General features: G+C 46.1%; 6 protein-coding genes across 7 annotated transcripts in view; 3 read left to right on the top strand and 3 right to left on the bottom strand.

The window, feature by feature from the left end:
- Positions 1-27,945, bottom strand: part of LOC126559120 (28S ribosomal protein S11, mitochondrial) — a 118,803-nt gene that overhangs the window by 4,226 nt on the left and 86,632 nt on the right. The window lies entirely within an intron of this gene.
- The window catches only part of LOC126558700 (probable G-protein coupled receptor Mth-like 5), a 200,865-nt gene that overhangs the window by 158,969 nt on the left and 13,951 nt on the right, over positions 1-27,945 (bottom strand). The window lies entirely within an intron of this gene.
- On the bottom strand, positions 209-17,089 carry LOC126556546 (ubiquitin carboxyl-terminal hydrolase puf). Its single transcript, XM_050211829.1, has 17 exons — positions 16,354-17,089; positions 14,301-16,151; positions 14,111-14,168; positions 12,978-14,028; positions 8,717-12,898; positions 7,556-8,506; positions 5,624-7,233; positions 5,430-5,553; positions 5,151-5,338; positions 4,796-5,066; positions 3,856-4,713; positions 3,591-3,781; positions 2,188-3,154; positions 1,891-2,105; positions 1,703-1,826; positions 1,415-1,622; positions 209-1,335 (listed from the first exon to the last, which is right to left on the bottom strand). Exons 1-17 carry the CDS (start codon positions 16,394-16,396, stop codon positions 209-211), a joined length of 14,019 nt encoding a protein of 4,672 aa, XP_050067786.1. The 5' UTR covers positions 16,397-17,089.
- On the top strand, positions 17,891-21,571 carry LOC126556836 (alpha-mannosidase 2). The gene is made up of 4 exons (XM_050212360.1): positions 17,891-18,041; positions 18,107-20,190; positions 20,260-21,352; positions 21,420-21,571. The coding sequence occupies exons 1-4, from the start codon at positions 17,937-17,939 to the stop codon at positions 21,564-21,566; spliced, it is 3,429 nt and encodes a 1,142-aa protein (XP_050068317.1). The 5' UTR covers positions 17,891-17,936; the 3' UTR covers positions 21,567-21,571.
- On the top strand, positions 23,451-25,847 carry LOC126567228 (ionotropic receptor 40a). Its single transcript, XM_050223461.1, has 4 exons — positions 23,451-24,060; positions 24,138-24,891; positions 24,970-25,465; positions 25,550-25,847. Exons 1-4 carry the CDS (start codon positions 23,509-23,511, stop codon positions 25,845-25,847), a joined length of 2,100 nt encoding a protein of 699 aa, XP_050079418.1. The 5' UTR covers positions 23,451-23,508.
- Positions 26,343-27,184, top strand: LOC126567227 (HSPB1-associated protein 1-like). The gene is made up of 3 exons (XM_050223460.1): positions 26,343-26,501; positions 26,599-26,993; positions 27,059-27,184. The coding sequence occupies exons 1-3, from the start codon at positions 26,480-26,482 to the stop codon at positions 27,182-27,184; spliced, it is 543 nt and encodes a 180-aa protein (XP_050079417.1). The 5' UTR covers positions 26,343-26,479.

Raw genomic sequence — 27,945 nt, 5'->3', positions numbered from 1 at the left:
TAATCAAGGATCGGCGGCACCCTACTACAAACACACACACACCACACGCCAGACCCTTAAAAATGTCTCTGTGTATGAGCAATCAATAATTTGCTGCCAGTACGCGTACATTAGTGTGTTCATTTATCCGTTTCTCTCATCAGCACCATCTCTTTTACCAGTTGACCTTTCATTTCCTCCTTTTATATTATGTTTTGCTTCTTACCATTCAATCTTCAATCGATACAGAATTCGGTGGCGTATTCTTAGTATCTTCTTTATCTGGACACACTTCCAGTACGTTAGCGGAATGGTCACTGCTGGTGTCCTGCGGTCCGCAAGTAGCCTCATCAGCTACACCACCTCCAGTACTGGTTACCATTTCTTTTGATTCTTGGACAATCGCCTTCTTCTGCAGCTCACTGCTACTGCTACTACTATCGCTGGTATCTCGTTCTCCATCAACGTTATGTTTCGCAGCAGTTTGTTCTCCCGTTTCCAAGGTTCCGGTTGCCACTATCTCGACCGCTGACGACGATTGACAACTGCCGCTGTTGCTACTGCTAACTGCTCCGATATCATCACGTTGCTCCGCTGCATCAGTTGGCTGCAGGCTCAGGCTTCCTTTTACGATCGCATTTCTTCTGGCGTCAGCTTTTCGTTCATCCGTTTCGTCGTGCGACTGCTGCTGCTTCTGGTTGGTAGTTTCGTTGGTATGTTCACCTTCATCGTCATCCAAGCATTCGAATATTAGCTCAATATGGCTCTCGATGTCTTTTACCAAATTACGTAGATACTGTTCTTGTTGTTTCTGCTGCTTTTGCTGCTGGCTCTGATCGCTACCGCTTGTACTGGTTTCCATTACCGTTGGGCCAATGATTTCAGTCGTGCTTTGATCATCACCGCCGGTTTTCTCACTACTACTTTCCTCGTTTTTTACATTGCGCTCTTTATCGTTACCACTGTCGTGCTGCGCCGAGGACCCAGACAGTTTACTATCAGCCGCGTCTACTATTTCTGAAGTTGGCATCGTGGTTGCACTCGTCGATGCCGACGACTGGTTGCGAGTCTCTGTTCCCCCCGAGTTAGAAGCTTCGGTCTGGGAGGGCAGCTTTATCACACTGCCAGTAGCACCCAAGGAAGCACCTGCTTTGTTTTGTACGGTGATTTCGATGGACGGTGGTACACTTTCCTTGAGTCGCATAGATTTTACTATCGATCCTTCTGATACGCTTGCCGTTGCCGTTTGCGCACTCTCCGTTCCTTGCGCAACAACACTAGCGGATGGTGATCGTACGACTGGATGTATGGTTATGTGTGGCACAGTCACTTTCCGTTTTTTCGTAGGTATTTCTTCTAGGATGAAAAAAAGAAATTTTAAATCATACGCCGCACCCAACATCCGTGTGCGTGTCCACCAGCACTCCTTACTTACCGTCACTGTAGATTTCATCCTTGAATTTTGTCAGTACAGCATGCAGCGATTTCTGAAGCGCACTCTTCACCGAGCTCGGTATTCCCGTACGCTGTCCGATAATGCGAATCGCCTGCAGGTCCCCACATATATCCTCCAGATTATTTTTGTCCGGTAATAGTTGACAAATGGATTCTAGCAAGCGTGGCACCACAAGGCGAGATTTTATCTGAAACGAGAGTATATTTGGTACGCAATTAACCAATGCAAGCTTCGCACGTAGTGAATGTCCCAGACGGCAAATCTTACCTTGGGATAATAGATTTCGATAAAATTCGCTATTATAGGATCGTTAAGCGACAGTCTTTCGTCTCTCAAAACGTTGTCGATGTAATCGATAAGCAGTGGATTTTTTATGAGCATTTCAGCGTATCTGTAAGGAAATTCAAACTATGTTTTTCTAAGGAACTCTTGGTCCGCTTGCCATAGTCACTCACCTGTGCGTTGTTTTATTGTTGTAAATTCCAACCCAAAACTTGGCAAATATGTTAAAGTGTAGCACAACAGCCTCAATCCCGGTCAGCAGTGAAAGGTGAACTAACGGTTCACTAAAGTGATTTGAGGTCACCGCTACCCGGAACATGATGTCCAGGAATTCGTGGTACGGTCGGTAAAACAGTTCGAGTGCAAGATCGAAATCCTTGTCCATACCCTGTAAAAAGAGTGGTAAAACAGCAGGTCCAAGGAAATCGGTTAATTCCTCATCACTATTATATCTCTATTACAAATCATACCTTTTCACATATCTGCGCCTGTGGAATGTTCATCTGGATCATCGCTTTCGGTGGACGGGGTGTATTTTTTGACACCGGTGGCCATGCCGCCTTCATACCCCGCCTTGGGAAGTACGAACCAAGAGGACCGATTGAAGATGATGCCGACGCGGCAGAGGTTCCTGCGGTAGATGTTGTCGCCGCAACGGTTCCGGCCATGCTGTTTGCCGGATGAATCAGATGTTGTACGTGCGGTGCATGACAGCTGGTCAGTAGTGGTACCAACACTGTCGTGATTATGTCGGGTGGGGCACATTTGACCAGCTCCTTTAGCACCTCTAACGCTAGATTACGCATCTCCGGTGGATTGAATGTGTTAAGCAACGTTGCCAATCGACGGACAGCTTCCGGAAGACCCTTCATCAAAGCTGGTTGTGGGCGCTTCTTCTGCTCGCGGCTACTTGCACGCAGCGTATTAATGAGCAAAATAACCTCCGTCAGCAACTCCTGTAGATCGCCGAACACATGACAAGCGGTCGCTTCGTGGTACATGGAGTGCAATGTGTGCAGTGCATCAAAACAAAGCGTTATGCCACCGTTCAGCACTACATATAATCGATCATCGTCGTTGTCTACGAGAATACGTAGAGCCGCTATTAACGTACCCCACGATACTCTGGCGTCCAACCCGTTAAGGTAGGCTGTTAGCGTTGTGCGACGGAAGATGGTTACATCGCGCTGTTCGGCCTCGCTTGCATCGGGATGACGCTGGGCAAAGAGGGTCATTAGGCGGAAAAGTTCATCGACGGCCAACGGGTATTGTGTTGGGTGAGGCGTAATGTTTTTAAATGCCCATTGCAAATTCTGATGCGCTGCTAGCTGTCTGGTAAGCAGCCGGCTTTGCTGGCAGCACATGCGTAACAAACCGTAGTATACTGGCAGCATAGCCCGATTGTACGTCACGATTTCCGTATCGTCATGGTCAGCTCTGAAGAGGAAGAAAACAAGTAGAGTTCAAGCAGAAATTAAACAGTTTGTATTGAGATAAAACAACTGCTTTGTACACTGCCTAATCATAATGATTCGCATCAGAGGGTGTCCGTAAATTACTTAGCACTCGAAGGGGTTCCCCCATGGCGTTACGATTTGTTACACGAACAGTGAGGGGGGTTTACTTTTCGTTACGTTTCATTATATTAGAGGAGGGGTATCTTTTAGCGTTACATTTTGTTACGATATGGCGGAGTTCAAAAAATCCCGATTTAGCGTTACGTAATTTATGAACTTTAATATGATCGGATATGATTGAGAATCTTTCCAAAAACCGCCATCCTTCATGTCGTTAAAAAAAAATTAACGGTAAAACTTCACTGTAGACTGCAAAGTTGCTCTACAAAAAGCTCTACTAACATATTTATACTTACAAAATGTAGTTAAATGCAATGTTCCTTGTAATGTCCGGACAGTTTGCCACGAGACTCGCATTCTCTGGACAATCCAGGGTAGCCTGATACCAAAACGCTAGTAACGCCTGCTTGTTGTGATGTGCCGGTACAGCCGGTTCTGATAATCGCGGGTGAAACAGATCCCATAGTGATCTCAAGTGGGGTCCAACCTGACAAAGGAAATCATGGCATCAATGTTCTCTCTATTTCTCTTCGCGAAATTCGTTCCCAACCAATTATTTACCATAAGTTTCTCCGTCTTCGAAACCAGACAGTAAGTAAGCAGGTTGAAGTACGCGGTAAACTTGCTCGTGCCATGTAGATTAATGTCCGTATAATTTCTGGCCGAACGCAACAGGAGTAGCAACATATTCAGTATGGTGTGCAGGATAAGCTGTGCTTCGCAGGAAATTTCACGATGCTGAAACACGTGCATCGTAAGCTTATGGTGCGAGGTGGCCCGATAGTTGTTCCGGAAGCTTTGCGAAGGCACTAGAGACACCAAAAGATAAGCGGCCGCATTGCGGACCCTTGCATTTCCGTGAGCCAGCAAAAACCGTTCCACCCAGCTGTCGGCGGACTGTAAGATCCAATTATGAACGATCTTGTTGCGCGGTGCCTGCACGGCCAACCAATCCAGCGCGGACTGCGGACAGTACTCGGCTGCATCCCACACACGCTGCAGCACCAGCTGCGAGAAGCACGGCAGCCCAGACGGACCGCCCGAAGATTCCGTGAGCAGAGTAATGAGCTTGAAAAACGGTCCGCACAGTTCCGTATGCTTGGTGACGGCAGTGAATAGCATTGCTATAATTTGGCTAGCAAGTCGTTCGTCACAGCGACAAAGCGCATGTATTAGATGGCGCGTTTGTTGCGGATTTATATTGTCCTTAATCTGCTGATAGAGGAATGGGAAACCCTTACCGCCGGCGATTGCGTTATAATCACGTGCGGACAAGTGTAAGCGCAAATCAGGCCCTCGGGATCGCTCCACAAGAGAAGCCACCAGTGCGATCATTTTGTCCAACGAGGCTGGTCGCGATTTGTCGACGGTTAACGCTTCGTCCGATGAATTTTCTTCATTGTCTGAATTCGCATCGATCTGAAAGCATGCCGTAAGCAATATTATTGCACAATCATATCTGAATAAGTGTTAAAAAAACCCTCAACGAAAAATAACTTACACATTCCTGTCCCTTGTGACCGAGGTAGAAATCCGCAACACTTCGTATTACGTTGATGCGCAGCAAAAACAGTGCTTCCTCTTCGCCCATACGAGAAAATTCGTACAGCAAACCGAAAAACTCAGACAAATGTCTCGAGTGTGCTTTTGCACCATGCTCCATCAGCATGATGAGTGATTTTATGAATCGTGTCACGCAGGATACGTTTCCGATTATTTCATTTCCATCCATATCCGTCTCCGCCTTTAGATACAAGTTGCAATGACTTTGTCTATGGAGCAAAAAAAAAAAAGAATAATAAGATTAGAGAATTCGTTCTACAGTATTATAGCGCAAATCTGAACCCCGTATCTACCTTAAACGCTGAATTACATGTATCACTAGACGCTGAAACATCTGGCGAACCATTTGATTGGGACATTGTATTAGCACCTGTACAGGCCACCAAGGTTCTGCAGACATATGACTCAGAAACCATTCGCAAGCTTCTTGGCTGGCATTAAACTGCTTCGTCAACAACTCTACCCACAATACCATGGTCGGCTGAGAGAAAAGTAAAAGGATACAAAATATGTTATATAACATCATACATAAATTACTTACTAAACCTCTTTATACGCTCATAAAAACATACCTTTTCCTTTGCATGTATAAATGTCTCGATGAAAAACGACACCGACAGCTGTGCAGCAATGCTCGTTATGTCAGGCAACGCCAGCAAGCTTTGAGGAATGTGACCACAGATTTGCCACATAAAGCTGCAATGAAAGAGTGTTATATTATAGGTGGAATTATGTAAAATGTACTGTAACAGCCGTATACACTTACTTAAAGTATGTGTGCTCGAAGATGTTTCGATCCTGTAAGAAGTGCCGATTATCTTGCCATATCCATTCTTCTAGCTCCTTTGACAGTGGGCGACGCCGAAGTCGTTTGTTCGACTGGTTAATACGATTCACCATCACAAGTCCTGACCCACTACTACCACTACTGCTACTGCTACCACTCCCCGAACCACCTCCGCTCGAGCAACCAGGCGAACTCGAAGACTGTAACACTGCTGCGTGCGATGCAACAGCACTGAAAGAAGATCCCGGCCCACCCGGTGTAGGTCCTACGACGGCTGCCATCGGTAGCGCTATATTTCCACCGACAGTTGCCGTTAGCGCGGAAAGTGATGATATTGATGAGTACGATGACGGTGCTGATTCCGCGCCAACGCTATGATGTAGCACAGCTGACGGTGACGTTGCAGATGATGTTGATCCCTGGAAACCGATCACCGACGGTGGTGGTACCGACGGTCCACCGGTCCCACTCAATGCTCCCATACACGATGATACCACCGCTGATACAGTAGATGTGGCAGAAGAAGATCCTGCCAAAGGGACGATCAGCGGATGCATCGGAGCAGACACAGGAACCGACGGTACACCGATAGTTGGAGGTGGTGTCGCAATGACTGCCGTAGCAGCACCGGCCGAAGTGACTGATGCCGTTGATGCGGTAGATGCTGGTGACAGCGAAGCAGTGCTGGCAAGGGACGCTATCGTTGGCGCAGGACTGATAACCCTGGTGGTGGGTGTCACTTCAACTTCAGGCTGCTGTGATGATGTTGTCGATGGTGGTATTCTAGCAGTGCTAGCAAGCTTAGTATCTATATCACATTTACTTAGGTTATTACTTTCTTTAGCTACTTCACTAAGTTGTTGGATGAATTGTTGTTGTTCAGTCTCTTGGTCACGTTCATTACTTGCTGTTACATCTACCCCCGCTGCTACAATAGACGCAGGCGGCGAATGACCCTCCCGCACTGACGGCTCCACATTTGATGCAAGCTGTTCTTCTTGTGCTGCAGAGGCGTTTTTGCTTGCTTCTAATTGTTTCTCTTGCACTGGTGTTGTTGCATCATTATTCGATGTAGCTTTCGAGGAAGAACCACAATCTGCCGCATCCGACGCTTGTTGGGACGACGATGGCGAAGAAAAAGCCATTTGTGACGTAGAAAATGTATTCGGACTCGGAAGCGTTATTCCAGTTTTTCTGTTTGCGGATTTTCCAACGTCTGACACCGACGGTGTGTTGGCCTCCTTTGGCCCGGAAAGAATTGATTCTGACTGCATTCCGCAAGCTTCTTTTTCCGGCTTAATCGGATTGCTAGATTTCATTGGAATTTTGATGGGTTGGGACTTCAATGGAGTTTTCGTACTGTGAGTGAGAGATTTTTTCTCATCATCAACGTTGTTGCTAGATACACCAGCCGATCGAGTGTCTGGCGCACGCGGTGACGCTGTTGCTTGCTGTTGCTGATCGACTTGGTCACGCTGTACGTTTTTACCCTTGTTCGAACGCCATTCGTAGAACAACATGTAGGCTGAATTTGTTTTTTCGAAACTAAAATCCAAATATTTCTCCGCCACCGAATCATATGTTTTACTCTGCAATGGAGACAAAAATATGCATTAAATAGTTAATATTACCGATGTGTGTCTTGAAAATTTCGTTCCAGTGTTTACTAAATGAAAAAAAAAACCCGTAAAACGGATGAGTGTGGTAAAATTCCATAAATAAACCATAAAATTGAATCATAGTCGATTATACAGCGCCGAACCGTTACATTTAAATTAAATTAAACAAACTAAAAAAAAACTTTTGTCGTAGATCTCTGCTTCGATTACCTCCTAAACAACCACAGAGAAAAATGATCGACGAAGTAGAACCACAGAGTTCTCTTTATAATTTTACAACAATAAAACTTACTGTCATTTCTCCTCCAAAACATTCTGCCGCTATTTGTGACGGATCGAACAGTTTCACCTCTGCATCGTTGAAGAGAAACCAGCGTTCCTGGTGATTAGGGTCGCCATCTTCGTTCCTTTCCTTGATGAAACTATAATAATGTCCACCGTCCGCATTTCCGGTGTGCACTGTTACACCCACTAGATCGTACTCGTAGTTCTCGTTGAAATCTTCCGATTCCTCCTCATCCATCGTTTGCTGCTGTCGTTGCAGGTCACCATTGCTGCTGTCGCTAAGATTACCGTTCGACGTTGTGTCATTCTTCCCATCGGCGCTTCTTTTCTCAACTGAACCAGCAGCATTCATCTCTACGTCTTCGCTCTCTTGCTTGTCCAGTGGCGTCGTTGTTGCTGCCGGTCCGTTTGTTTTGTTGCAGTTACTGCTTGTCACATTGCACTCGCTGCTGGTGCTCGTAATGCCGGTAGTACTACCGCTGTTGCTGCTAGCACTGCTGCTACTATTATCATCATTCGATCCGGACGATGTTCCACTCGGATTCGCCTCTCCTGTTGCTGACGATTCGCTGACGTTCCGGGAGTGTGAACGCCGCATCTGCGATTTTCGTTTCTCTTCCTGATAATGGTGCGGCATTAAGGTTTTCTCCACGTAGCCAGACATATCCAACCGCATGGGAAAAGAAAAGTGTGTGTTCACCTTCTCCTTTAGCATCGTGACCATATTGAAGGTGTAACGCATCGTGTTGAAGCACAGGATCTGTGGCAACTTCTTAAAACAAGCACGCTTTTCGGCACGCACCTTTTTGCCACACTGCGAACAGGTGTACATATTGTCGCCCTCCAGCGTATCTTTGACGGTAACCTCATCAAGCGATTCGTGCAAATTGCGCATATCGGCCACTTGACAACGGACGGTATAAAATTCTTCCAGCGTTCTACTCACATGCCCACAATCCTACAAAAGAAAGAAAACAGAAAGAAACACAATTATAAAGCTTTTGCTCGACGTCTGTATGGGCAGGAATGACCGATACAAGTCGCTAGTTTAACCGTTGCGCGTCAAATAGCTAATCGATATTTGTTAATGGTTAAACAGCAGTTTAGTTCGCTTCATTCCTTAGCCACTTCCGAAAAAACCCGCGGGTGACGTGATCCAAAAACTCACTAAGGACACAACATTATTGCTGATGACCCCACAGAAGATGCGCTTGACCAGATTCTTCAGATCCGGCGTCATCTCCTCCAGCTTCGAAACCAGATCGATGAAGAACTCAGCCATATCCTTCTGCTCGCCCGTATTTAACGGTTGATGATCCATCTGATACACTCGGCAAAATGAACGCGGACAGTACGCTTTCCGTTCCGATTCCATCAGATACGCAAACATTCGCTGCAGTTCACACAGTGTCGCTTTGTGCTTTTGCGGTGCATCCGTTGAGATGGACAAGATTGCGTCCCGTGTCTGTGGTGTCATGAAAAGATGCTGAATACACGACGCCATGTAGCAAGTAGCTCCCAGATTCGTCAAACCAACATAGCCACACTCAGAACGACCTTCCTCCTGTGGCCAATAATCCCACGGATACGGTGAATGTGGCCCGGCGCGGTGTTGCTGCATCAGCTTGCCATGCAGCAAGAGATAATTCTTCGGAGCATTGCGACACATCTCGACCAGCAAATCATACGCAGCCGCCCTTGCCGCATTACTCTTACACTTCGGCTTTTCGCGATCCTCCGGGGACGGCAACTCGAACAGACAGCAAAACACGCTAATCATAAACTCCTGTCCAGCTAGGCTATACTTAAACCCGGGATCGAACTTAAGCAAATTAGCCATTAAATTCAGAAGCCCAAACAAACCATCGTCGGGGCTTCCGTGTCGGCTTTCCAGATAGTCTCGTTCAAGGATGCTTCGTGCAACCTGCTGACACATAGCATCTAGTCCAATTGCATCCCGTGGTTGTAATTCATCGCTGGTAGAGTTACCACCGTTGCTCCCTCGCAATAACTCCGGCGAAAGGGCATCCACCAACCGACACAACAACCAGAAATAATCTCTACATGCTGGCCCGTACGGTTCCTTGCCTTCGTCTCCCGCGGCCGCCAACAGCGCTCCATAGATACCGCCACCGATCGCACTGTTCAACGGCTGTGGTTTCATATTTTCAGCCAGAGGCAAAAGAGCCACCAGCTTGGAAAGTAACGGTGCCATCAGCTCATAGTACGTTTGTGCATTTCCCAGACACAGCCGATAAAGGGCCGCACAAGCTTCGCGTCGTACCGCTGGTTCAGGATCATCCAATATCAAACGCTGCAGCCAGTGTGAGTTTGCATCTATGGTCCACAGCAATCGGCGCACCTCCTTGCAGGAATGTGCATAGCAGACAAGTAGATTCATCGCGTAATGTATAACTTGCGGTCGGCCGAACATACCCGTTTTGAACAGGTTCGGATTTACCGGAAGCGATTCTTCGTTAAGGATCGAAGCGATTCGTTCAAGCGTTGGCCGTGGCTCGAACAATGCCATCGTTTCACGGTTCAGCGGTGGAATCGGGACCGCATTACCTTCCGCTTCGGTTGTTTTCAGTTCGTCCATTCCGAGCAAACACATGATACGCAACAGCGAGGCCAAACAATCGTGTCGCCATTCGTTCAGTTCACTTTCGTCGGAACCGTCGGTAGATTTTTGTAGCACACCGGAAAGAAAGATACGATACAGGTGGGCCAAACCGCCACATCGCATAAATTCATCGCTCCACTCGACTATGCGTGTGGACGAGCTGGTAGTGGCACCGGACGATTCGTTAGGATCGCTAGACGATGATGGTTCCAGATTATTGTTTTCTTGTTTTTTAAGTTCATCTGATCCTTCCGTGTCTTGCTGGGCGTTACTGGTGCTTTCCTGACTGCATTCAATCGTTTGTTGTGAAACGGTCGTTACCGTTTGCTGATCGTCTTGTTTCGATGGACCGGGACCACCATCGGAGTGTGGTTTGTTTTCCTTATTCTCCAAACTACCATCCACTCGTGGCGCAACTACTGTATGGTCGTCTTCACTACACAAAGGCGTTGGTTTCACCACACCTGGGCCTGGGGAAGTTGAAGGAAAATCTAACCGTTTTCCCCTTGATGGCGATCGGTTGTTGCTAACAGCAATGGTCGGTTCCTGCTGGCGCGGGCTGCTCTGCTGTTGCATTTTTAATGATTTTGAAGAGGAAATTTTTAGCTTTAGTTGATTTTTGACCGACAGCGACTTTGAACTTGTCCCTGCGACACCAACGGTTGATGTACCACGATTGTTGTTGTTGTTACCACCCTCGGCGAATGGAATCTGCTGCTTCATCTGCTGGTGCATTGCACCAGAAACGCTACTGCCGCCACAGCAGTTACCCACAAACTTTGATTTACACAAACTCTCCACAATGTGCAAAGCGTACATAAACTTTTGCAAATTATATGGGTCAAGAATTTCCTCCAACGTGTAACAACCACCTCCCGACAATAGTGGATCACTTTCCTTGGCCAAACATTCGGTAGTATTTTCATCAAGGTTTGGCATTTTGTTGCTTCCATCAGCTTCATGCTTTTCGTTTGCTTTTTGTCCGCCTATGCTGGTACTACACTTAAAAGAGAGATTTTTCAGCGTACTGAAGAAAGATGGACACGTGGGTAGCATTGCCAGAATGTCCCACACACGACGCGACAGAAGCTGCGCTTTGGTGTTCGGTTGGCAGCGTTCTCCCGTGATGCTGATTTTCATATCACCCAACGTTTGCATCAATCGGAACAATTGTTCAAAGTACGGTGGCTTCAAGAGTAACAACGTTGGTAAACAATCCTTCGATGGTGGAGGCTGCAGCGATGGATTTTCGTTCTGTTCGCGTCTTCTACCACTGCTGCGTCCTCCCAAGGACACATACACCATTTGATTATCCTTAAAACCCACATCGGCCAAACTGCGTTCATCGTATTCGGCCGTTATTTCCTGACCTTGGGTGATGATCCGTAGCGGACCATCGTTCAGCAGTATTCCAAGCACCGGAACTGCCGCCGGACTGCCTGAACTATTATTTTCTCCTCCGCTAACACTGCCAGAAGCAGCAGTATGCACTGTAGCGGTCTGAGCCGTTTTTGCTGCTGACGGTACTCCGCCTTGATACTTTTCCCACCATTTTGCAATCTCCGCCTTCAAGTCGGCGACCAGATCGCTCGCGTGCATGTTAAGGAACGATTTATCCGGTACGCCTGCCGGTTGCAGCACGATTCTTAACGGTGGGCCAGGACCTTCAGTACGCAGCGCATTATATGCTCCGATGTCCTTGCCTTCCAGAGCCCAACGTCGCAGGTGATAGGCGTATCGGCGTCGGAATGTATCGAGATGCGTGTTGAGCAGCATTAATGCACGCTGCACACACATCAGCGCATACTCCGTTGCTGGTCCGTTATTGTCCGAATGTTGATTCAGCTCCTCGACGGCCTGTGACAGATGGTTCATACACTGGGCCACAAATTGATGCTCATACTTGAGCTGCTTCTCCATGTAGTATGTGTTGATGTACTGAATGGCCGAAAGTGATACATCGGTGTTTGTCGCTCGTAGTGCTATCTTCCACAAATGCTCCATTCCCACATTGTCCATCTCACGATCACGTTCAGAACCTTCGATAGGTTGTCCAAAGAGCTCTTCCCGGCCGAGAGTAAACAGTTGCTGAAACAAGCCCAACGCAACCATCGATATACCTTCCGGTTTTAGCTCCGACAAACGTTTCATGTACAGATGCTGGATAGCATTTAATCCGAGCGCATGAGTATCGCCACCTTTCACCTGGCCTTGCAGCCACGAAAACAAACAATCGCTACACTCTGCGTCGTTCGCAAGACAGGCCCACAGACTGTCGACTTGATTCAACGTCAGTCGGAAGCTTCGCGGTGAACCAACGTCACTAAACACGGACGTCAGGAACTGCAGGCGCACCTGAATCTGGGTCACATGAGAGTACAGTGGTCCACCCAGACAGGTGCTATCCGTCGTCTGCACACTGTTTGCCGAATTATTATTCCGGACAGTTGACGAGTAGTGTTTCAAATTGTTAAAAAAGTGAAACATCATTCGATGCTGCCGTTCGGACCACAGCACAACCTGATGCGTTGTCACATCGCGAAACTGCTGAAACGAGGCAAACAACTTGGGAAGCAGTTTCAAGCTCGTCACCACGCTACGGTTTTCGGCCAAATTTTGCAGGCAACCTTCGATGAAACGCGTCCTAATGTGCTTATCCGTGTGAAAGCACAACAATGTACCGAGCACTTTTTCCGCTTCAAGCGCAATCGATTCACCCAACTGACCCTAAAAAGGCAGAATGATAATAGTAATATTATCTTCACAGTTCAACGTTTTCAGCAAATAACAAGTTCCCTCTACTTACAATTTTATCATCCTGAAGAAGATCCCACAGCAAAGTGTTGCCCGGTAGACAAACGTCCGGAAATCGGTAAGGATTACCAATCATCATCGTACCAACCGGGCCCGCAGAAGCTGCTGCAGCGGCCGTAGCTGCCAGAATATCCTTCGTTTTCGTAGAACCACCTCCTTTGCCCATCTTTATCGTTCCATTATTTGTAGCGCCTCCCATTCGATGCATTCCCGGTGAGTGCTGCTGATGTGGTGAATGTTGTTGATGTTGTTTTATTAAACCCATTCCACCACCACCACCAGCGCGTAGCGGTGACGGTCCAGCAACGGTTCCGATCGAGCGAGGTCTCGAGATGGGAAATCCTTGATGCAACGATTCGGCACGTGCCGCCAACTGTGCCAGTTCCTCTTCGCATGGTGAATCCTCATCATCAAAGTCTGCCATATTCTTTTCCGATTTGTTGCTCATCGGCGACGAACAACTACCGTCATGATCAGCCGCATCCGCTGCATTTAGGAAGTTAATTAAACGGCCTTCGCCCATTGCGCCCATAAAGCTGGAAACATCATCATTCAGCGAGCCGGCAGCACCCATGAGACCGTTGTTGTTTGCACGGCCAACTACTAGTTGCTGCTCGCGATCGCCCATACCAATGATCCCCGGACCCAACGCATTACCGTGATGATGAAGATGATGGTGATGCTGCTGCTGCTGCTGTTGTTGCTGTTGTTGTTGTTGTTGTAGTTGCTGCTGCTGCTGTTGTTGTTGCTGCTGCTGCTGCTGTTGCTGCTGTTGTTGAATGTGGCGCAATACGGACGTCTGCAGGTTATGATCACTGCAGTCGCTATCGGGAAGCATCGCAGCTAACAGATCGCTGTCCTCCACATCGGATACGCTTTCCTGAAGCTCCTGCAGCTCTTTGCGCGTAAGACCACTTACTTTACGGCGCTTTTTGCGTAACTTTTTGCGTAGCAGAAACGCTTCATCCACGTCGATACATTCGTCACTGCTGGTAGCGTCCTCGTTGAAGGCGGTGATCGAACGGGTCATAAGCGGAATTCGTCTGTGGGGGTGACAATAGTAATACAATGTTAGTTTAATGCTAATTGTTAATTTTGTACTTATCCACGGAAAACAATACTTACATCTTCTCTTTTATCCTCTGATGCACATCATAAATATCTGGTTCCACCTTGATGCTGTCTGTAAATTAAATAAAATTACCATCATCAATTACACACGGTTGGCAGTACGGTGAAATCCGTAAAACTCAAAATATCGTTTTTTATATTACACACTGTTCGATGCACACACAATCAAGTGAATAGTACTCACCATCAGTAGTTTCATCACAACAAATTTTATGGCGTGCCTGCTTACAGGGTGGAGCACCGTTGTCGGATTCTCCCTCGCGGTCGGGCCCCATTCGCAGGATAGGACCGGGCGGTTTGTGTACACCTGCTACCACCACCGGCGGCACCGATGGCACATCCGGATCGGAACTATCATCTTCCGGATGCTCATCTTCACTATTCGTACCATCCACGCTCACGCTGTTCTCAGAGCTGGACGGTAGCTCGTTATAATCGGCACGTCCCGTCGCAATATCGTTTACAGTGGCACCAGCCGATTTACTCATATCGATCAGCGTTTGTCGGGAACAGTCACGCATCCAGATTAATTTCGTCAGTGCGGACGCAATGTAGATGCTCTGTTCCGTGTGTTCCTTCGGATCGAGCCGGCACAGCAGCGAGTACAGATGTGTGGCTGGTTTGGGTGCGAGGTTTTTCACCAACGAAGGCAATATATCGTATATCGTCTTGGAGCAATGCTTTAGCTGGGCCGCTTGCCACATCAGCGCGATGTGTTCCTCTGTGATTTGATTTTCAACCGCTAGGAAATTAAGCACAATATGCGACTGCTTGATAACCTCGACGTGCAGGTTCGGTCCGAACAGGTGGGAAATGATCTGATTTTCGGAGAGCCAATTGGCTAATTTAAGCCCTACCGCTTCCACCTCGGACACCGTTTCCGAGGTGCAGATATCGTTGAACATGTTGATGTGTGCATTGATCTGTGCCATGCCTGCCAAACGCATCGTCAACGTGGACGATGTGAAATACTTGAAAGCCAGCGCCAATCCTTCCGTATCGAACGTAATCTGCGTGTCAAACGGGTCCTTGATGGCAGTCCACATAAAATCCGCCATCGATTTGGTGGCCGGCGACCGTAGATCCTGATCAGACAGACGGCACATGTACTGCAGCACCTTGACGCGCAACGGAATAAACAGCTGCACGGTCGAACGATAGTTAATCCACAGCTTAATGTTGGAACTCGTCGCCGTGATAGCATGCGCGGTGGAAACAGGCAATCCGGGCTGATCGAAACAATGCATCATTGCCTCAAACCCGGCGTAATTGCAAAACAACGAAACGTTGCGCAGCAGGAAGGCCGATATTTCACTTTCGTGCAAATCGCAGAACAAACTCAGCGATTGTACTTCCTGCGGTGAAACATCTTCCAGCCGGGTGTGCACACTATGCTTGTAGGCCACGTACAATGGAAAGTTTAGCAGAAACACCTTCGACACCAGTATCAGCAGCTTTTCCACATCGAGCAGTGTCCAGGCATCGTCCATCGCCGGCTGATTGTTTGCTGCTGGTGTTGTCGACTGTTGTTTGTCTGCGTGCTTCACATCTTCAGCTTCTGTGAGCTTCGCGGCCATCCCAAGCTCGCTTTCGGCATTCTTTGAAACGAGTGCCGTTTTACCACCGTCCGCTGTGAGGACGGTTTTGTATTGCTGCAGGTCGTCCACCACCGTCTTATCGTTGGCATCTTTCGTATGGTGGTCGACATTGGCCGACTTTGAAGTGGCATCTTTTTCCGAGGCAACCGTTTCCGCGACATTCGGCCCAGTCTGTCCGACTGCGACTGCAGCACTCGTCGATGCCTGGAGTAGATTTTGTGCCAACAACTTCCGGATGTTCTTCAGCTGGTAGACGGTGAAGCATATTATACCCTGCACGACCAGGTTGAACCGTTCGAAGTTTTTCACATCCCGGTAACAGCACATGCATTGTCTGTTTGGCCAAGTTTGGATGTAGTTAAGCACCACTTCCACCTCTCGCTTTTGCAGAAACACCGGTTGATCGGTGTCATTGCTGCCGTTCAATCTGGACTCATCTAGAAGGCGGAGAAAGAAAAAGTAGAAAAAATGCATAAATACCCTGCGGAACATTTTTTAACTTGCAAACTGGCTTTCCACAAGCCATGTCCGCAGTTGTTTAGGGAAACGGTAAGGGTATAGGCCACTAACACTGCGACAACGAAGTCAACGATGCTGTCAACGAAGATTGCCGTGCAGGACGGCGTGCAGAATACTTACACGAAACAAGAAGATTTAGGAAACCGGAGCAAACATCGCACATTTTTGCTGCCCCTTGTTTTCTTCGCACGAAGGCTTGTTTCGAGCGTGTTTTCGTCCTCCGTCAATGGTCACCATCCGCATGTACGTTCGCTTGCTATTTTTCGTCCCCAATGCACATAGATTCACAAGTAATATGAACTATTTTTTCACTCTAAACTAACTTGTTCGGGTAGAGCTGCAGTTCTTTCACCACTTTCTTTCTTCCTATTTGCTCTGCCTGTCATTTGCTGTCAAACTCTTGTTTCTTCCACAGACGTTTTCTTCATCGCCACCGCTTTGTACACCGCTTGCTGCCACCACGTTCAGCTTTCGTCTTTACCCTTCTTCTCGACGACGACGACGAAAAGCTGTATGTTGCAGGTTCCGCAAATGTTGCTAACTAAAGATACTTTTGCAAAGTCTACCGCAATCGATTCTTTACTCCCTTGCACCTACACCAGCACTGCACTAAGTGCAACCAACAATTTTTTCAGTAACACACCGGAAAAAACATTTCTTACTTCACACACTTGCATGCCACTAGCGGTGGCAAGACATTTTTGTTCAAAACTTTTTTTTCTACAGGCCTCTGTGTCTTGTATTCTGCTGATAGAACTGAGGTGTCTTCTACGTTCTTCGTGTTAGTTTCGCGTCAATGGTGTGATCTCTTTCTCGTTAATGTTCCGCCATCTTTGTCACACCACCTAACGGGATATCGAGAACTTCTTGATGTTGTTCTTCTTGTCAAAATAAAGCCGTGATAGTCGCGAATGTGTCAAAACAAGCTACAACTTGAACGTTGCGAAAATTGTTTTCAAATCAGTTTTTATTTCTGCATTGCATGTGTGAACAAAGCTCTGAAATTACTAGCTTTACATGAAATTCCATCAAAATTTACTACCAAGAAAATGACTGGTTTAAAAGAATTTGTGAATTTAAAACAAACACCCCACTCGGAAACAAAAAATACATTAAATGAAATAAAAGTTGTAACCTTCTGTGGTACAGTCAACGGTGCCATAGTGTTCTGTTGATGCTTGCTTCAAGTGACGTGCGGTTGACAGAATTGAGGAAAAAAAAACAATTCAAACACTTGTACATTTTGTGTAAATTCGATTCCTACCACTTTTCACACCTCATTTTTTGGCAAAAGTTAAGGTGTGTTACAGAAAGGTTTTTGTGCTGATTTCTTACTTAAAAGGACTATTTCAGCATGAACGCTCTTGCCAAAAAGTCCAAATATAAGAAAATATAAATAGCCGGTTAGGGCAAACGTACTTCCCAAGAAAATTCGCAAACAATGGAAGTAATTTGCATATTGTTATCGCTGTGTGTACCACGGGTGATTACTACCCGATTCGAAAAACGAAAAACAGAACCGGGGTGTATTGGTGCACTGATAGCACGATTCATTGCCGGAAAAGCAGAATAAAGCAATTGGATTGATAACAAACAAAAGGTTCATACTGTGCTTTTCATATTTCTTCGTTTCAGCACTAGCAGTAGCAACCTCCGGATACCGGTGTTAACTGGCAACGGTGAAGCGTTGATGACGTGCCAGCATGGTTCGGATACGAAGAAAATTCGCCTTTATTTTATGCGGCGTTACTGTGTTTTTCTTCCTAATACTTTATCTTGTGCTTAATTACTCAGTTTCCGAACGCACTGTAAGTATAAGTCCGATTTTTATTATAGACGCAATTCTTACCTGTTTTGTTGCCCTTTGTTCTAGCGAGTGCAAGATATAACGTACCTAGAGAGCAAAATAAAGCAGCTCGAGAATGGATTGAACAAACATCATCAGGAGTTTGGCGATATTCGGAAGCAAATTGACACGATTCGTGGCGCAGTAGACGGTGGCGGTGATGATACGTACGTCGACAACAAAGTGCTCGATAAGGCACCACTGCTGGGTGACCGCGAAATGATGAAAGAATCGGTCATTAACGCGAACGGCGGCGGTGCCGGAACGTGTGCACTGCGAACAGACGTTATACCCCAACCGGACGTGCAAATGTTGAACCTGTACGAGCAAGTATCGTTTGAAAACATTGACGGAGGCGCCTGGAAGCAGGGTTGGCCGATTAAGTATCATCCCAGCGAGTGGAACAGCCATCACAAGCTGCACGTGTTTTTAGTGCCACATAGCCACAACGATCCCGGCTGGATACAGACGTTCGATGAGTATTACGAGCGCTCGACAAAAAACATTTTCGCCAACATGTTGCGACATTTGGACGAGAATTCAGGACTGCGCTTCATTTGGGCGGAAATAAGCTATTTCGCACAATGGTACGATAAACTTGCAGCTGAGCAGATGGACATAGTAAAGCGACTGGTAAAGAACCGCCAGCTGGAATTCGTCACGGGCGGATGGGTAATGCCCGATGAGGCAAACTCGCACTGGTACTCGATGTTGCTACAGCTGACCGAAGGTCAAACGTGGCTTAAAACACGTCTGAACGTTACGCCCGTGTCGAGTTGGTCGATCGACCCGTTCGGCCAATCGGCCACCATGCCATACATTTTAAAGCAATCTGGGTTTGAGAATTTGCTCATCCAGCGCACGCACTACATTGTGAAGAAAAATTTAGCTCTCAAAAAGCAGCTTGAGTTCCGCTGGCGTCAGTTGTGGGACACGCGCGGCGATACGGATCTGTTCACGCACATGATGCCCTTCTACTCGTACGATGTGCCACACACGTGTGGTCCCGATCCTAAGATTTGTTGTCAGTTTGACTTCAAGCGCTTACCGGGCATGGGTCTCACCTGCCCATGGAACGTACCGCCCCGACCCATCAACGATCAGAACGTTGCCGAACGAGCAGAAACGATAGTCGACCAGTGGCGCAAAAAATCTGTCCTTTACCGAACGCGCAATGTGTTGATTCCGTTAGGCGATGACTTCCGGTACACCACCAGCAGCGAATGGGAAGCGCAGCGTGTCAATTTCGAGCATCTGTTTGACTATATCAACAACGAGCCGTCGCTGAATGTAGAGGTAAAGTTTGCCACGCTGCAGGATTACTTCGATGCGGTACGGGCCACAAGTGGGCCCAATGGGATGGACCAGTTCCCATCGCTAACGGGAGATTTCTTCACGTACGCCGACGTTAATCAGGACTACTGGAGCGGATATTTTACCTCGCGCCCGTATCACAAACGGCAAGATCGTATTCTGTTGCATTACATACGATCGGCCGAAATGTTACACTCCTGGAATGTTTGGGAACCGGCGAGCGATTGGAAACCACTGACCAATCGGTTGGAGTACGCACGGCGGCAACTTTCGTTATTTCAGCATCACGACGGCATAACCGGCACGGCAAAGGACCACGTTATGGAGGACTACGCGCAACGTATGTCGCGTGCAATAGAGGATTGTAAATTCGTGATGCAACAGGCTGTGTATCGAATGCTTACGAAATCCTCGGTCTACCATGCGGATCCATCGTTCAGCTACCTTTCGATCGATGATTCACGGACGGTCAATGGGTCGGACAGTGTGCGACCGACCATCATACTGGGGGAAGAATTACCAAGCAAGCAGGTCGTTTTGCACAACTCTTTGCCCCATACACGCTCGGAGGTGGTCGAATTCTATGTGGCCAGTCCATTTGTGACGGTGCTGGATGGAGCTGGAGGTACTGTGCCGAGTCAGATTGCACCGGTGTGGTCTTGGCATACGCGCCCCGATGGCATCAGTCAGCCGCAACCCTCGAACACTAAGTATAGGCTGCTGTTCCGGGCTAATGTTCCACCGTTGGGGCTGAGCGTGTACACGATTATTTCTAAAAATAGTGCTGAAGAATCACTGTAAGTATGAAATGAAGGTAGATTAGCTTGAAGGCGATTTATATCATGACCATTTTGATGCACTTTCAGTGGAGTCACATATACGAAAGCGATCATATTGTCCAAATCGCCGTTTACCGTCAATTTGGCAGCCGGATACCCAGAGGATATAGACCACGCCTCACCAACGGAAATGTCCTTACGGTTTGAGGAGGGCGGTACAACGAGTGCCGCTTTCACCTCAAAAGGATTGCTGAAATCGCTTACGATCGAAAACAATCAAGCGACGGTACCGGTACATTTAGAGTTCTACCGATACGGCATGCAGCTTAGCTCGGGCAAGAGCGGTGCATACCTTTTCCATCCGGCCGGCAATGCTACGCTAATAGCGTACGAACAACCGATCGTGCTGGTCATGAAAGGTCCACTAGAAACAAGTATCACTGCCGGTTTACCGTTTGCCGTACATCAAACCATTCTGCGCGATGATAGTGTAGAAATCCGAAATCTGGTTGATATTGGACATCGGGACAATACGGAAATAGTGATGCGGCTGCAGACCAACATCAACAGTGGCGCTACTTTCTACACCGATCTGAACGGTATGCAGCTCATCAAGCGTAAACGTTTCCAAAAGCTACCAATACAGGCCAACTACTACCCGGTTCCTTCGACCATGTTTATCGAAGATGACTATTATCGATTGACGTTGCTGGGTGGACAACCGCTTGGTGGTTCGTCGCTGAGCTCGGGTGAGCTGGAAATTATGCAGGATCGTCGCTTAACGCGTGATGACGATCGTGGGTTAGGGCAGGGCGTTCAGGACAATATGCCGGTGTTGCATCTGTTCCGGTTGGTGCTTGAGCCGCGCGAATCCTGCACCAAACCAGATCCCGATTATCCGACTGGATTCCTGACGCTTCCGGCACATTCGCAGCTGCAAAGTTTGCTGCACCCGCTGGATAAGCTAATCTACAACGAAAACTATTGGACGGGATTGCAAAAGGAAGGTTTCGGAGCCCGACACGAACCGCTGGAACGAGGGATCGAAGTCGTTGCGATACGTGAGCTGCCTCACATACACTTCGGTCGGACAACGGCAGGAGTGTCGCCTCCGGTTGGGCTGATTATACATCGGACCAACTTCGAAGACTGTGGCTCGGAAGCAAATATGGAAGGAATGGTAAGATTGTAATTATGATCTGTGGTGATATTTTAATTTTAAAATTAATTTTTTTTTATCTTTTTAGTTGAACATCAAAAAACTTCTCAATCTAGACGACGGGCACGATATTTATTCTGCACGTTTAACGCTACTGAAAGCGCTGGAGATGGTTCAGTCGGACGATATTAGTCTCTGCCCGATGGATACCAAAGCATACATAATTAAACGATAAATTCCTTACCAGTATAGAGGAGTGGACAGGGTCCCCCTTTTCTAAGGTTTATTCCGGTTGACCTTGCTGTGCAATAGTAAATGATCTACAATCGATCGATTCATCATGGGGCAATTGAGAATGTACGTGCTAATAGTATCTGATCAGTATCCATTTTATCTGATTAACGATTGTTTGTTCCTGTCCTGTGTGCTGTTTTCCTTCACTCCGTTTTCCTTCAAAACCACATGTACAAGGCGTTATTTTTTTGTTGTTAAAAGAATATCGCAAACAATGTCCTTATTTATATGTAGGATTTGCATTTTCCAATTCTAGATGTTAAATGAACGAATGTATGATGCTATATATCAGCGTGTGCTAAAGAACTACACGCAGACATGCACTTCTTTGTGTTTAATTTTCGGTACTTTTTCCGTAACCATCGGTTCCGGTTGATTTTGATGGCGTGTGATATATCATAGATAATGTGTTTGTCGTTAGGTATGGGAAAACATAAGCATGATACGATGAGAGACATGTGTACCCAGCTGTCTGCACCAAGATTCCGTCTTTATCCAAGCGGTGTTCCGAACTTAAAAATCAGTACGAATCACACACATTTATCGGCATTGGTTTGAACAAAGTATACACAAACTAAGCATTGTAGATAATTAAATAAAACTAAACATTAAAATTGTAGCTTCACGGTGTAATATTTGTAGAGAATTAGTTCCTTTAGCAATAATCTATAACATTTCTTTCCATGCAGTGATAACATCAATCGTTTGAGGTTTTTTATGTACTGATTTAAGCAGGGGTGAAGTATGGGAAGGTACACTAGTACTTAGAAGTCGTCCAAAACTTATAAATGATGCATCTTCTAGAACAAGGTTTCTTGGGAGATGAAGTACCTGCAAATAATTGCGAAGCCTCTTGCTCTGACAATATCTGACGTTTAGATTACGAGTTCTTTCTGGTGACAGGGCCTTTTGATAGAAGTGGTCCGTTGGATGACGAGTCCTTTTTGACTAGAAAGTCCCTTGCTAGACGAGATCTGTTGGACGACATCTCTTAATTGTGAGGTTTCTTTGTAGTACCGTTCTTAGACCACATCAAGGCTCTTTTTTTAGGAGAGGAGATGAATTTCTTTAGACGATTGCGAGGACTTCTATTTCGTAGTCTCTTGCTAGCTGAAGCTTTGAGCTACAAGAAGAGATGCCTTGGGCAATATTTGAACGACAATGCTAACAAGGTCTCTGACACGATGAGTCCTCTCTCATTTAAATGTTATTTGGTGACCATTTTCCTTTACGTATTCTCGTGATGGATGAAGCTTAACCAACGAGTCTCCTGCGAGAAAGTGGTGTATTCGTAGCCGAAGTCTCTTGGACGATGGTTTCCCTTAGACGGGAAGGTCTTTTTGACACTATATCGTAAAAAAGTAAAATCTGTCGGAGTTTCTGGAGAAATTCTGTTTTAACTAGTGGCCTAGCCGTTTCTAGTGACCAATCAAATGGGAATGATTGAGTGTTGCTCCAGTGCAAACATAAAACATATGTTTTTTCTTTTCGATTCCGGCCAGCGAAGAATGATTGGTTTCATAAGCTTTGTAATAATTGCAAACCTCACACGATTGATTGATTGATTGATAGACACGTGAGCTATATGGTAAGCTATTTTCTTGACACGCCTCACCGTGAATAAATAATGTTTCTTAAGCGAATATCTCCCTTACAAGAACGGTATATAAGTTAACGTGTCCAACGCATAACCTCGTAGTGCTGTTTCAACATGATCGTGAATAGAAACAACAAGTATTTAGTCGCACTTTTCCTTTTAAGAGTGACATTAGTATGTGATGGTAAGTCCTTGAGTCGATATCATCCGGAGCAAATAAGGCTTTTAATTATTTCCAGCTCGTAGAAATCTCATTACCCTAAATGAACGATCCAACCAGACCGGCATGATACGAGGAATTTCGGAAATGGTGAACCTGCTTGCCCCGAAATCGTTGGTAATTTTGGTTCGAAATGAAACGAAAATCGATCGTCTCGACAAGCTCACTGTGATGATTCATCAACACAACATACCGACCTGTGTGTATTACGATCTGGAACAATATTTCAGTTTAATTGAGGAAAACCTCGAAAAGTCGCTGGAGATAACGTCGCTCATATTCTGCCACCCGGAGGACATGCTGCAGGACATCACCGACAGACGGTTGGCACACCGACTTAGCTTGTTCATCTTTTACTGGGGCGCTTCACAACTGCCGTCCACGTTGAATCCGCATCTATTAAAGGAACCATTTAGAGTGGCCATTATTACTAATCCGCGGCGGAACATATTTCGTATATTTTACAACCAAGCGAAACCGAACAATCGTGGAGACATGCTGAGCGTAAATTGGTTCGATGGGAATGATATGACATTCAAACGGGTACCACTGCTTCCGTCCCCGACGGAGGTGTACAAAAACTTTCAGGGGCGTATATTTAGCATTCCGGTGATACACGTAAGCCAGCGTGTTGTTTTATTATTTGTAAGCTTAAACAACTTCTTTGTATAATTTGCTCTGTTTGGCCTTTCTAGAAACCTCCGTGGCATTTCATCGTTTATGGGAACGTGAGTGGCAGCGCGAGTGAAATGGCGAACAGTACCAACAATGACGCTGTCGGGTTCGAAATGGAGTTGGAAAAGAATGTTACGGTGGAAAGTGACGATACCTATTTCACGGTGAAAGGTGGCCGAGATCATAATTTGATGCAGCTGATAGCCGAACGGATGAACTTTAGCTTTCAGTATGTGGAACCGCCGGAGAAGATTCAGGGCATTGCACTTGGTTCTGAGGACAATGCCAGCTTTTCGGGTGCCCTGGGAATGCTGCAGCGCAGAGAGGTGGAACTGTATCTAGGCGATGTAGCAGTGACCTGGGAAAGGATGAAGGCAGTCGAATTTTCGTTCTTTACGTTGGCCGATTCGGCAGCCTTTGTAACGCATGCACCGCGTAAGCTTAACGAAGCATTAGCTCTCGTCCGTCCATTTCAGATTACGGTTTGGCCACCGGTAATTATAACAATTTTGATTTCTGGTCCCATCTTATACGTCATCATATCTACGCCCTATCGGTGGAAATATGGCCATAGTCGTCGAGCTACGAGGAATGCTCCATATCACCGCAAGAGCTTCCGACAGCGCAAACCAGCATTTTATAATTTACGTTACATAGAAGAAATGAGTTACACACGTGCTACTGCCCGGCGAACTGACACACTTAACCAGCAGCAGGAGTATCCTAGCCTAGATCGTTGCATTTGGTATACGATCAACGTGTACTTGAGGCAGTGTAAGTGTATTGGTGCAACATGATTATCGAATGGGGTAAAAACGAAATATTAACTAACGGATATGGTATACGTTACAGCGGCAAACATTCCATTCGATGGCCATTTGGCGAGGTTTTTCTCTATCTTGCTATGGTTGTGCGCTACCTATGTACTCGGCGACGTCTACTCCGCTCAACTAACATCCCAGCTTGCCCGCCCGGCTCGGGAAAGTCCTATCAATACGCTCGGCCGGTTGGAAACTCGTATGACCCGTGACGGGTATGAGCTGCTGGTGGAGCGACAGAGTGCATTCCATGCTGCCCTGGTAAATTCTACCGGGGTACTTCAACGATTGTACCGACTAACGCGACAACGGTCGGTAAACGATTCCTTTCTGGTTAAATCCGTGGAGGAAGGTATTCGCGTGCTGCAGACTGATCCCAAGAATGCCGTATTTGGGGGCCGAGAAACGTTATATTTCAACACCAAACGTTATGGTGCCAATCGTTTTCAGCTGAGTGAGAAACTGTATACGCGCTATTCTGCTGTAGCCGTGCAGATTGGTTGTCCATTTTTGGACAGCCTAAATGAGGTGTATGTGTGTTTTTTAAGTGTGTCTTTTCAGAGTTAAAAACTAAATATTGTGTTTTATGATTTGCTCATATGGCGAATTTCTAGGATTATGCGTCTGTTCGAGGCAGGCATTGTGGAGAAAATAACCATCGCAGAATACGAGCAGATGTTCGGACGCCATAACGGAGGCATATCACACTCGGAAGAAACGATGCGCTCTACGAAATCTACAAATTCCGACTGTGACACGGATGGTACTGGAACGAAACGAAAGACGGATTCTAACGATAAATTGCAGCCAATGAATTTACGAATGTTGCAGGGCGCATTTCTAGTGCTAGCGTGCGGCCATTTGTTGGGAGGCAAGCTTAAACAGATAGCAAGCATTTCAGAACTTAGTTAATTCGAATTTGATTGTTTTACACTGTTGCAGGAATTTGTCTTTTTATTGAAAGGCACATCAAAATGATCAACCGATTCAGCGAAACGATTGCTCACTTAGGGAGTGAAACGAAATGTGCGTTCGGGCATTTCATTCACCGTGGAGGTGATTCTCAGCGGACAAATAACCTTTTGGAACATTGAGAATCATTTAGGACTGGCTTTTAATATCGTTTTTAATAGTTTTCCACTGTATGTTTAATTGGATAGTATCGTAAAACACTGTCCGAAAGAAGTTAAATTTAAAAAAAATCAACAGACGTTTGCTGGAGACGTTATTGTTGACAGCAATCGTTACAACGTCTTTGACAGTTGTTTGTTTGTGTTCATTGTTTGGATACATGCTAAAGATTTGCATTCCGGTTTCGATTCGATCCTGGAAAATAGTCCTCAACGTGGCACAAAGCCCATGGATCCAGCCAAACTAAAAGAAATCGTGTTAAATGCTAAACATCCGCTTGTATTGTATAACGTAAACCCACAATGGAATTGCTTTGAACAAACTTTTAGCGAGTGGTGTGAAACATTCGACGATGCACACAAAGATTACGTACCATTCGATGGGTGTTCTGTGATGGGCAGTGATAACCCCCAATGGGAATGGCAACGAAAGAAGGTAGAGATGAAAATGCAAGACATCTGTCGACCGAATACTCACGGCAAAGCTGAACGATGGAATTCCTTCAGCTATCGAAACATTGCACTGCTGCCAGAACCCTGCCGGCGGGGCATCAATTTCGAGCGCTTTGGTTTTCCGGAGGTCGATGAAGATATTACGTTTTGGATTGGATCGGCACAGGCACACACACCCTGCCACTACGATACGTACGGATGCAATATAGTGGTGCAGGTTTTCGGACGCAAAGCATGGACACTGTTACCACCGGAAGCCAATTTAACACCAGTTCGCGTTCCATACGAAGAATCCAGCGTGTACTGTGAGGAAAATTTTTACAGCCCTTCATCGTACAGCCAGTTTTTGAAGGTAGAGAACGACGTGTATCATGTCGTTTTGGAACCAGGAATGGCACTAATTGTACCTCCGCGATGGTGGCACTACGTGGAAACATTAGAACCAGCCCTTAACTTCAACACTTGGCTCAGCTTGGTACGTAATGAAGATTGGTATGAATTATGGAATTTTAAATCATTTATTTTTTCTTCGATCTGCAGGAAATGGACGTAGATTCTCTTATCTCGGAATGCATAACTAAGCTAATTGTTCAAGATTTGTGTGACGAGGTTTCAGAGCATGTAAAAAGTCGTATTATTAATCCGAACGAGGTATTGTCCTTCTGAATCATGTACCTTTCTTATTCAATAGTTATAATCCTTATTTTTCACTTTGTTAGGAACTATTGACAACGACAACCAACTCCAACCATTCGTATGATATTTTAAACTACCTGATTAATCAAAAGAGAACCAACAAACAACAATGTACAGACCTTAAACGTTATCCCTGCCACTACCTAGCCAACGATGGCTTCACTCGACTAATAGATAAATGTGATCCGTATATTAAACTGGTAGAAAAGTTACATCAAAGTGACTTTTACAATTTAATCGCCTGCAATCATGCTCGACACGATCCTTCCTTAAATGGTGTAAATTACGCAGGATTAACTGCAGATGAAATGGAAAAAGTAGCTCGATTACGAAATTCGATAAACGTGTGTTGTAAACCTGATGTAGTTAAATTATTAGAAACAAAGCTATTGGATGAATATAGCGAATGATTCCTTACTTGTAGTAGCGTGCTCCGGTTTTCTTGTCGAATCAAATACTGTACATTCTGTAACATTTTCGAGTGACTTGTCTTACCATGTTCAACCTACGGCTTGACATACTAACAATATGATTCAAACGTTTTCTTCAATTCAATGATCCAAAATGATGTGCCGAGTTGGCGACCACCAGGCAGCCCTCACCGGTCAGAGAAAACGTTTGATTCTCCATTCCGCCTAGAGCCTTCAAACATTTACTGCCGTACTACATGCGTTTGATGATCTAAACTTGCGGACTTTCATATTTGGTTGTTCAGAAATCAAACATACGAA

This window comes from Anopheles maculipalpis, chromosome 2RL (genome assembly GCF_943734695.1).
Source record: "Anopheles maculipalpis chromosome 2RL, idAnoMacuDA_375_x, whole genome shotgun sequence".
In the NCBI taxonomy this organism is placed as follows: Eukaryota; Metazoa; Arthropoda; class Insecta; order Diptera; family Culicidae; genus Anopheles; species Anopheles maculipalpis.
This window is presented reverse-complemented; position numbering and strand designations above follow the sequence as displayed.

Coding starts and splice junctions, on each gene's coding strand:
- LOC126556836 (XM_050212360.1), top strand. CDS start 17,937: ATGGTTCGGATACGAAGAAAATTCGCCTTTATTTTATGCGGCGTTACT. Junction 20,191..20,259: donor AATAGTGCTGAAGAATCACT/GTAAGTATGAAA, acceptor ATGCACTTTCAG/TGGAGTCACATATACGAAAG. Junction 21,353..21,419: donor AAGCAAATATGGAAGGAATG/GTAAGATTGTAA, acceptor TTATCTTTTTAG/TTGAACATCAAAAAACTTCT.
- LOC126567227 (XM_050223460.1), top strand. CDS start 26,480: ATGGGAATGGCAACGAAAGAAG. Junction 26,502..26,598: donor GGGAATGGCAACGAAAGAAG/GTAGAGATGAAA, acceptor CACTGCTGCCAG/AACCCTGCCGGCGGGGCATC. Junction 26,994..27,058: donor TCAACACTTGGCTCAGCTTG/GTACGTAATGAA, acceptor TTCGATCTGCAG/GAAATGGACGTAGATTCTCT.
- LOC126567228 (XM_050223461.1), top strand. CDS start 23,509: ATGATACGAGGAATTTCGGAAATGGTGAACCTGCTTGCCCCGAAATCG. Junction 24,892..24,969: donor CAACGTGTACTTGAGGCAGT/GTAAGTGTATTG, acceptor TATACGTTACAG/CGGCAAACATTCCATTCGAT. Junction 25,466..25,549: donor TTGGACAGCCTAAATGAGGT/GTATGTGTGTTT, acceptor GCGAATTTCTAG/GATTATGCGTCTGTTCGAGG.
- LOC126556546 (XM_050211829.1), bottom strand. CDS start 16,396: ATGTGCGATGTTTGCTCCGGTTTCCTAAATCTTCTTGTTTCGT. Junction 16,152..16,353: donor CCTAAATCTTCTTGTTTCGT/GTAAGTATTCTG, acceptor TCCGCCTTCTAG/ATGAGTCCAGATTGAACGGC. Junction 1,827..1,890: donor AACAATAAAACAACGCACAG/GTGAGTGACTAT, acceptor ATTTCCTTACAG/ATACGCTGAAATGCTCATAA.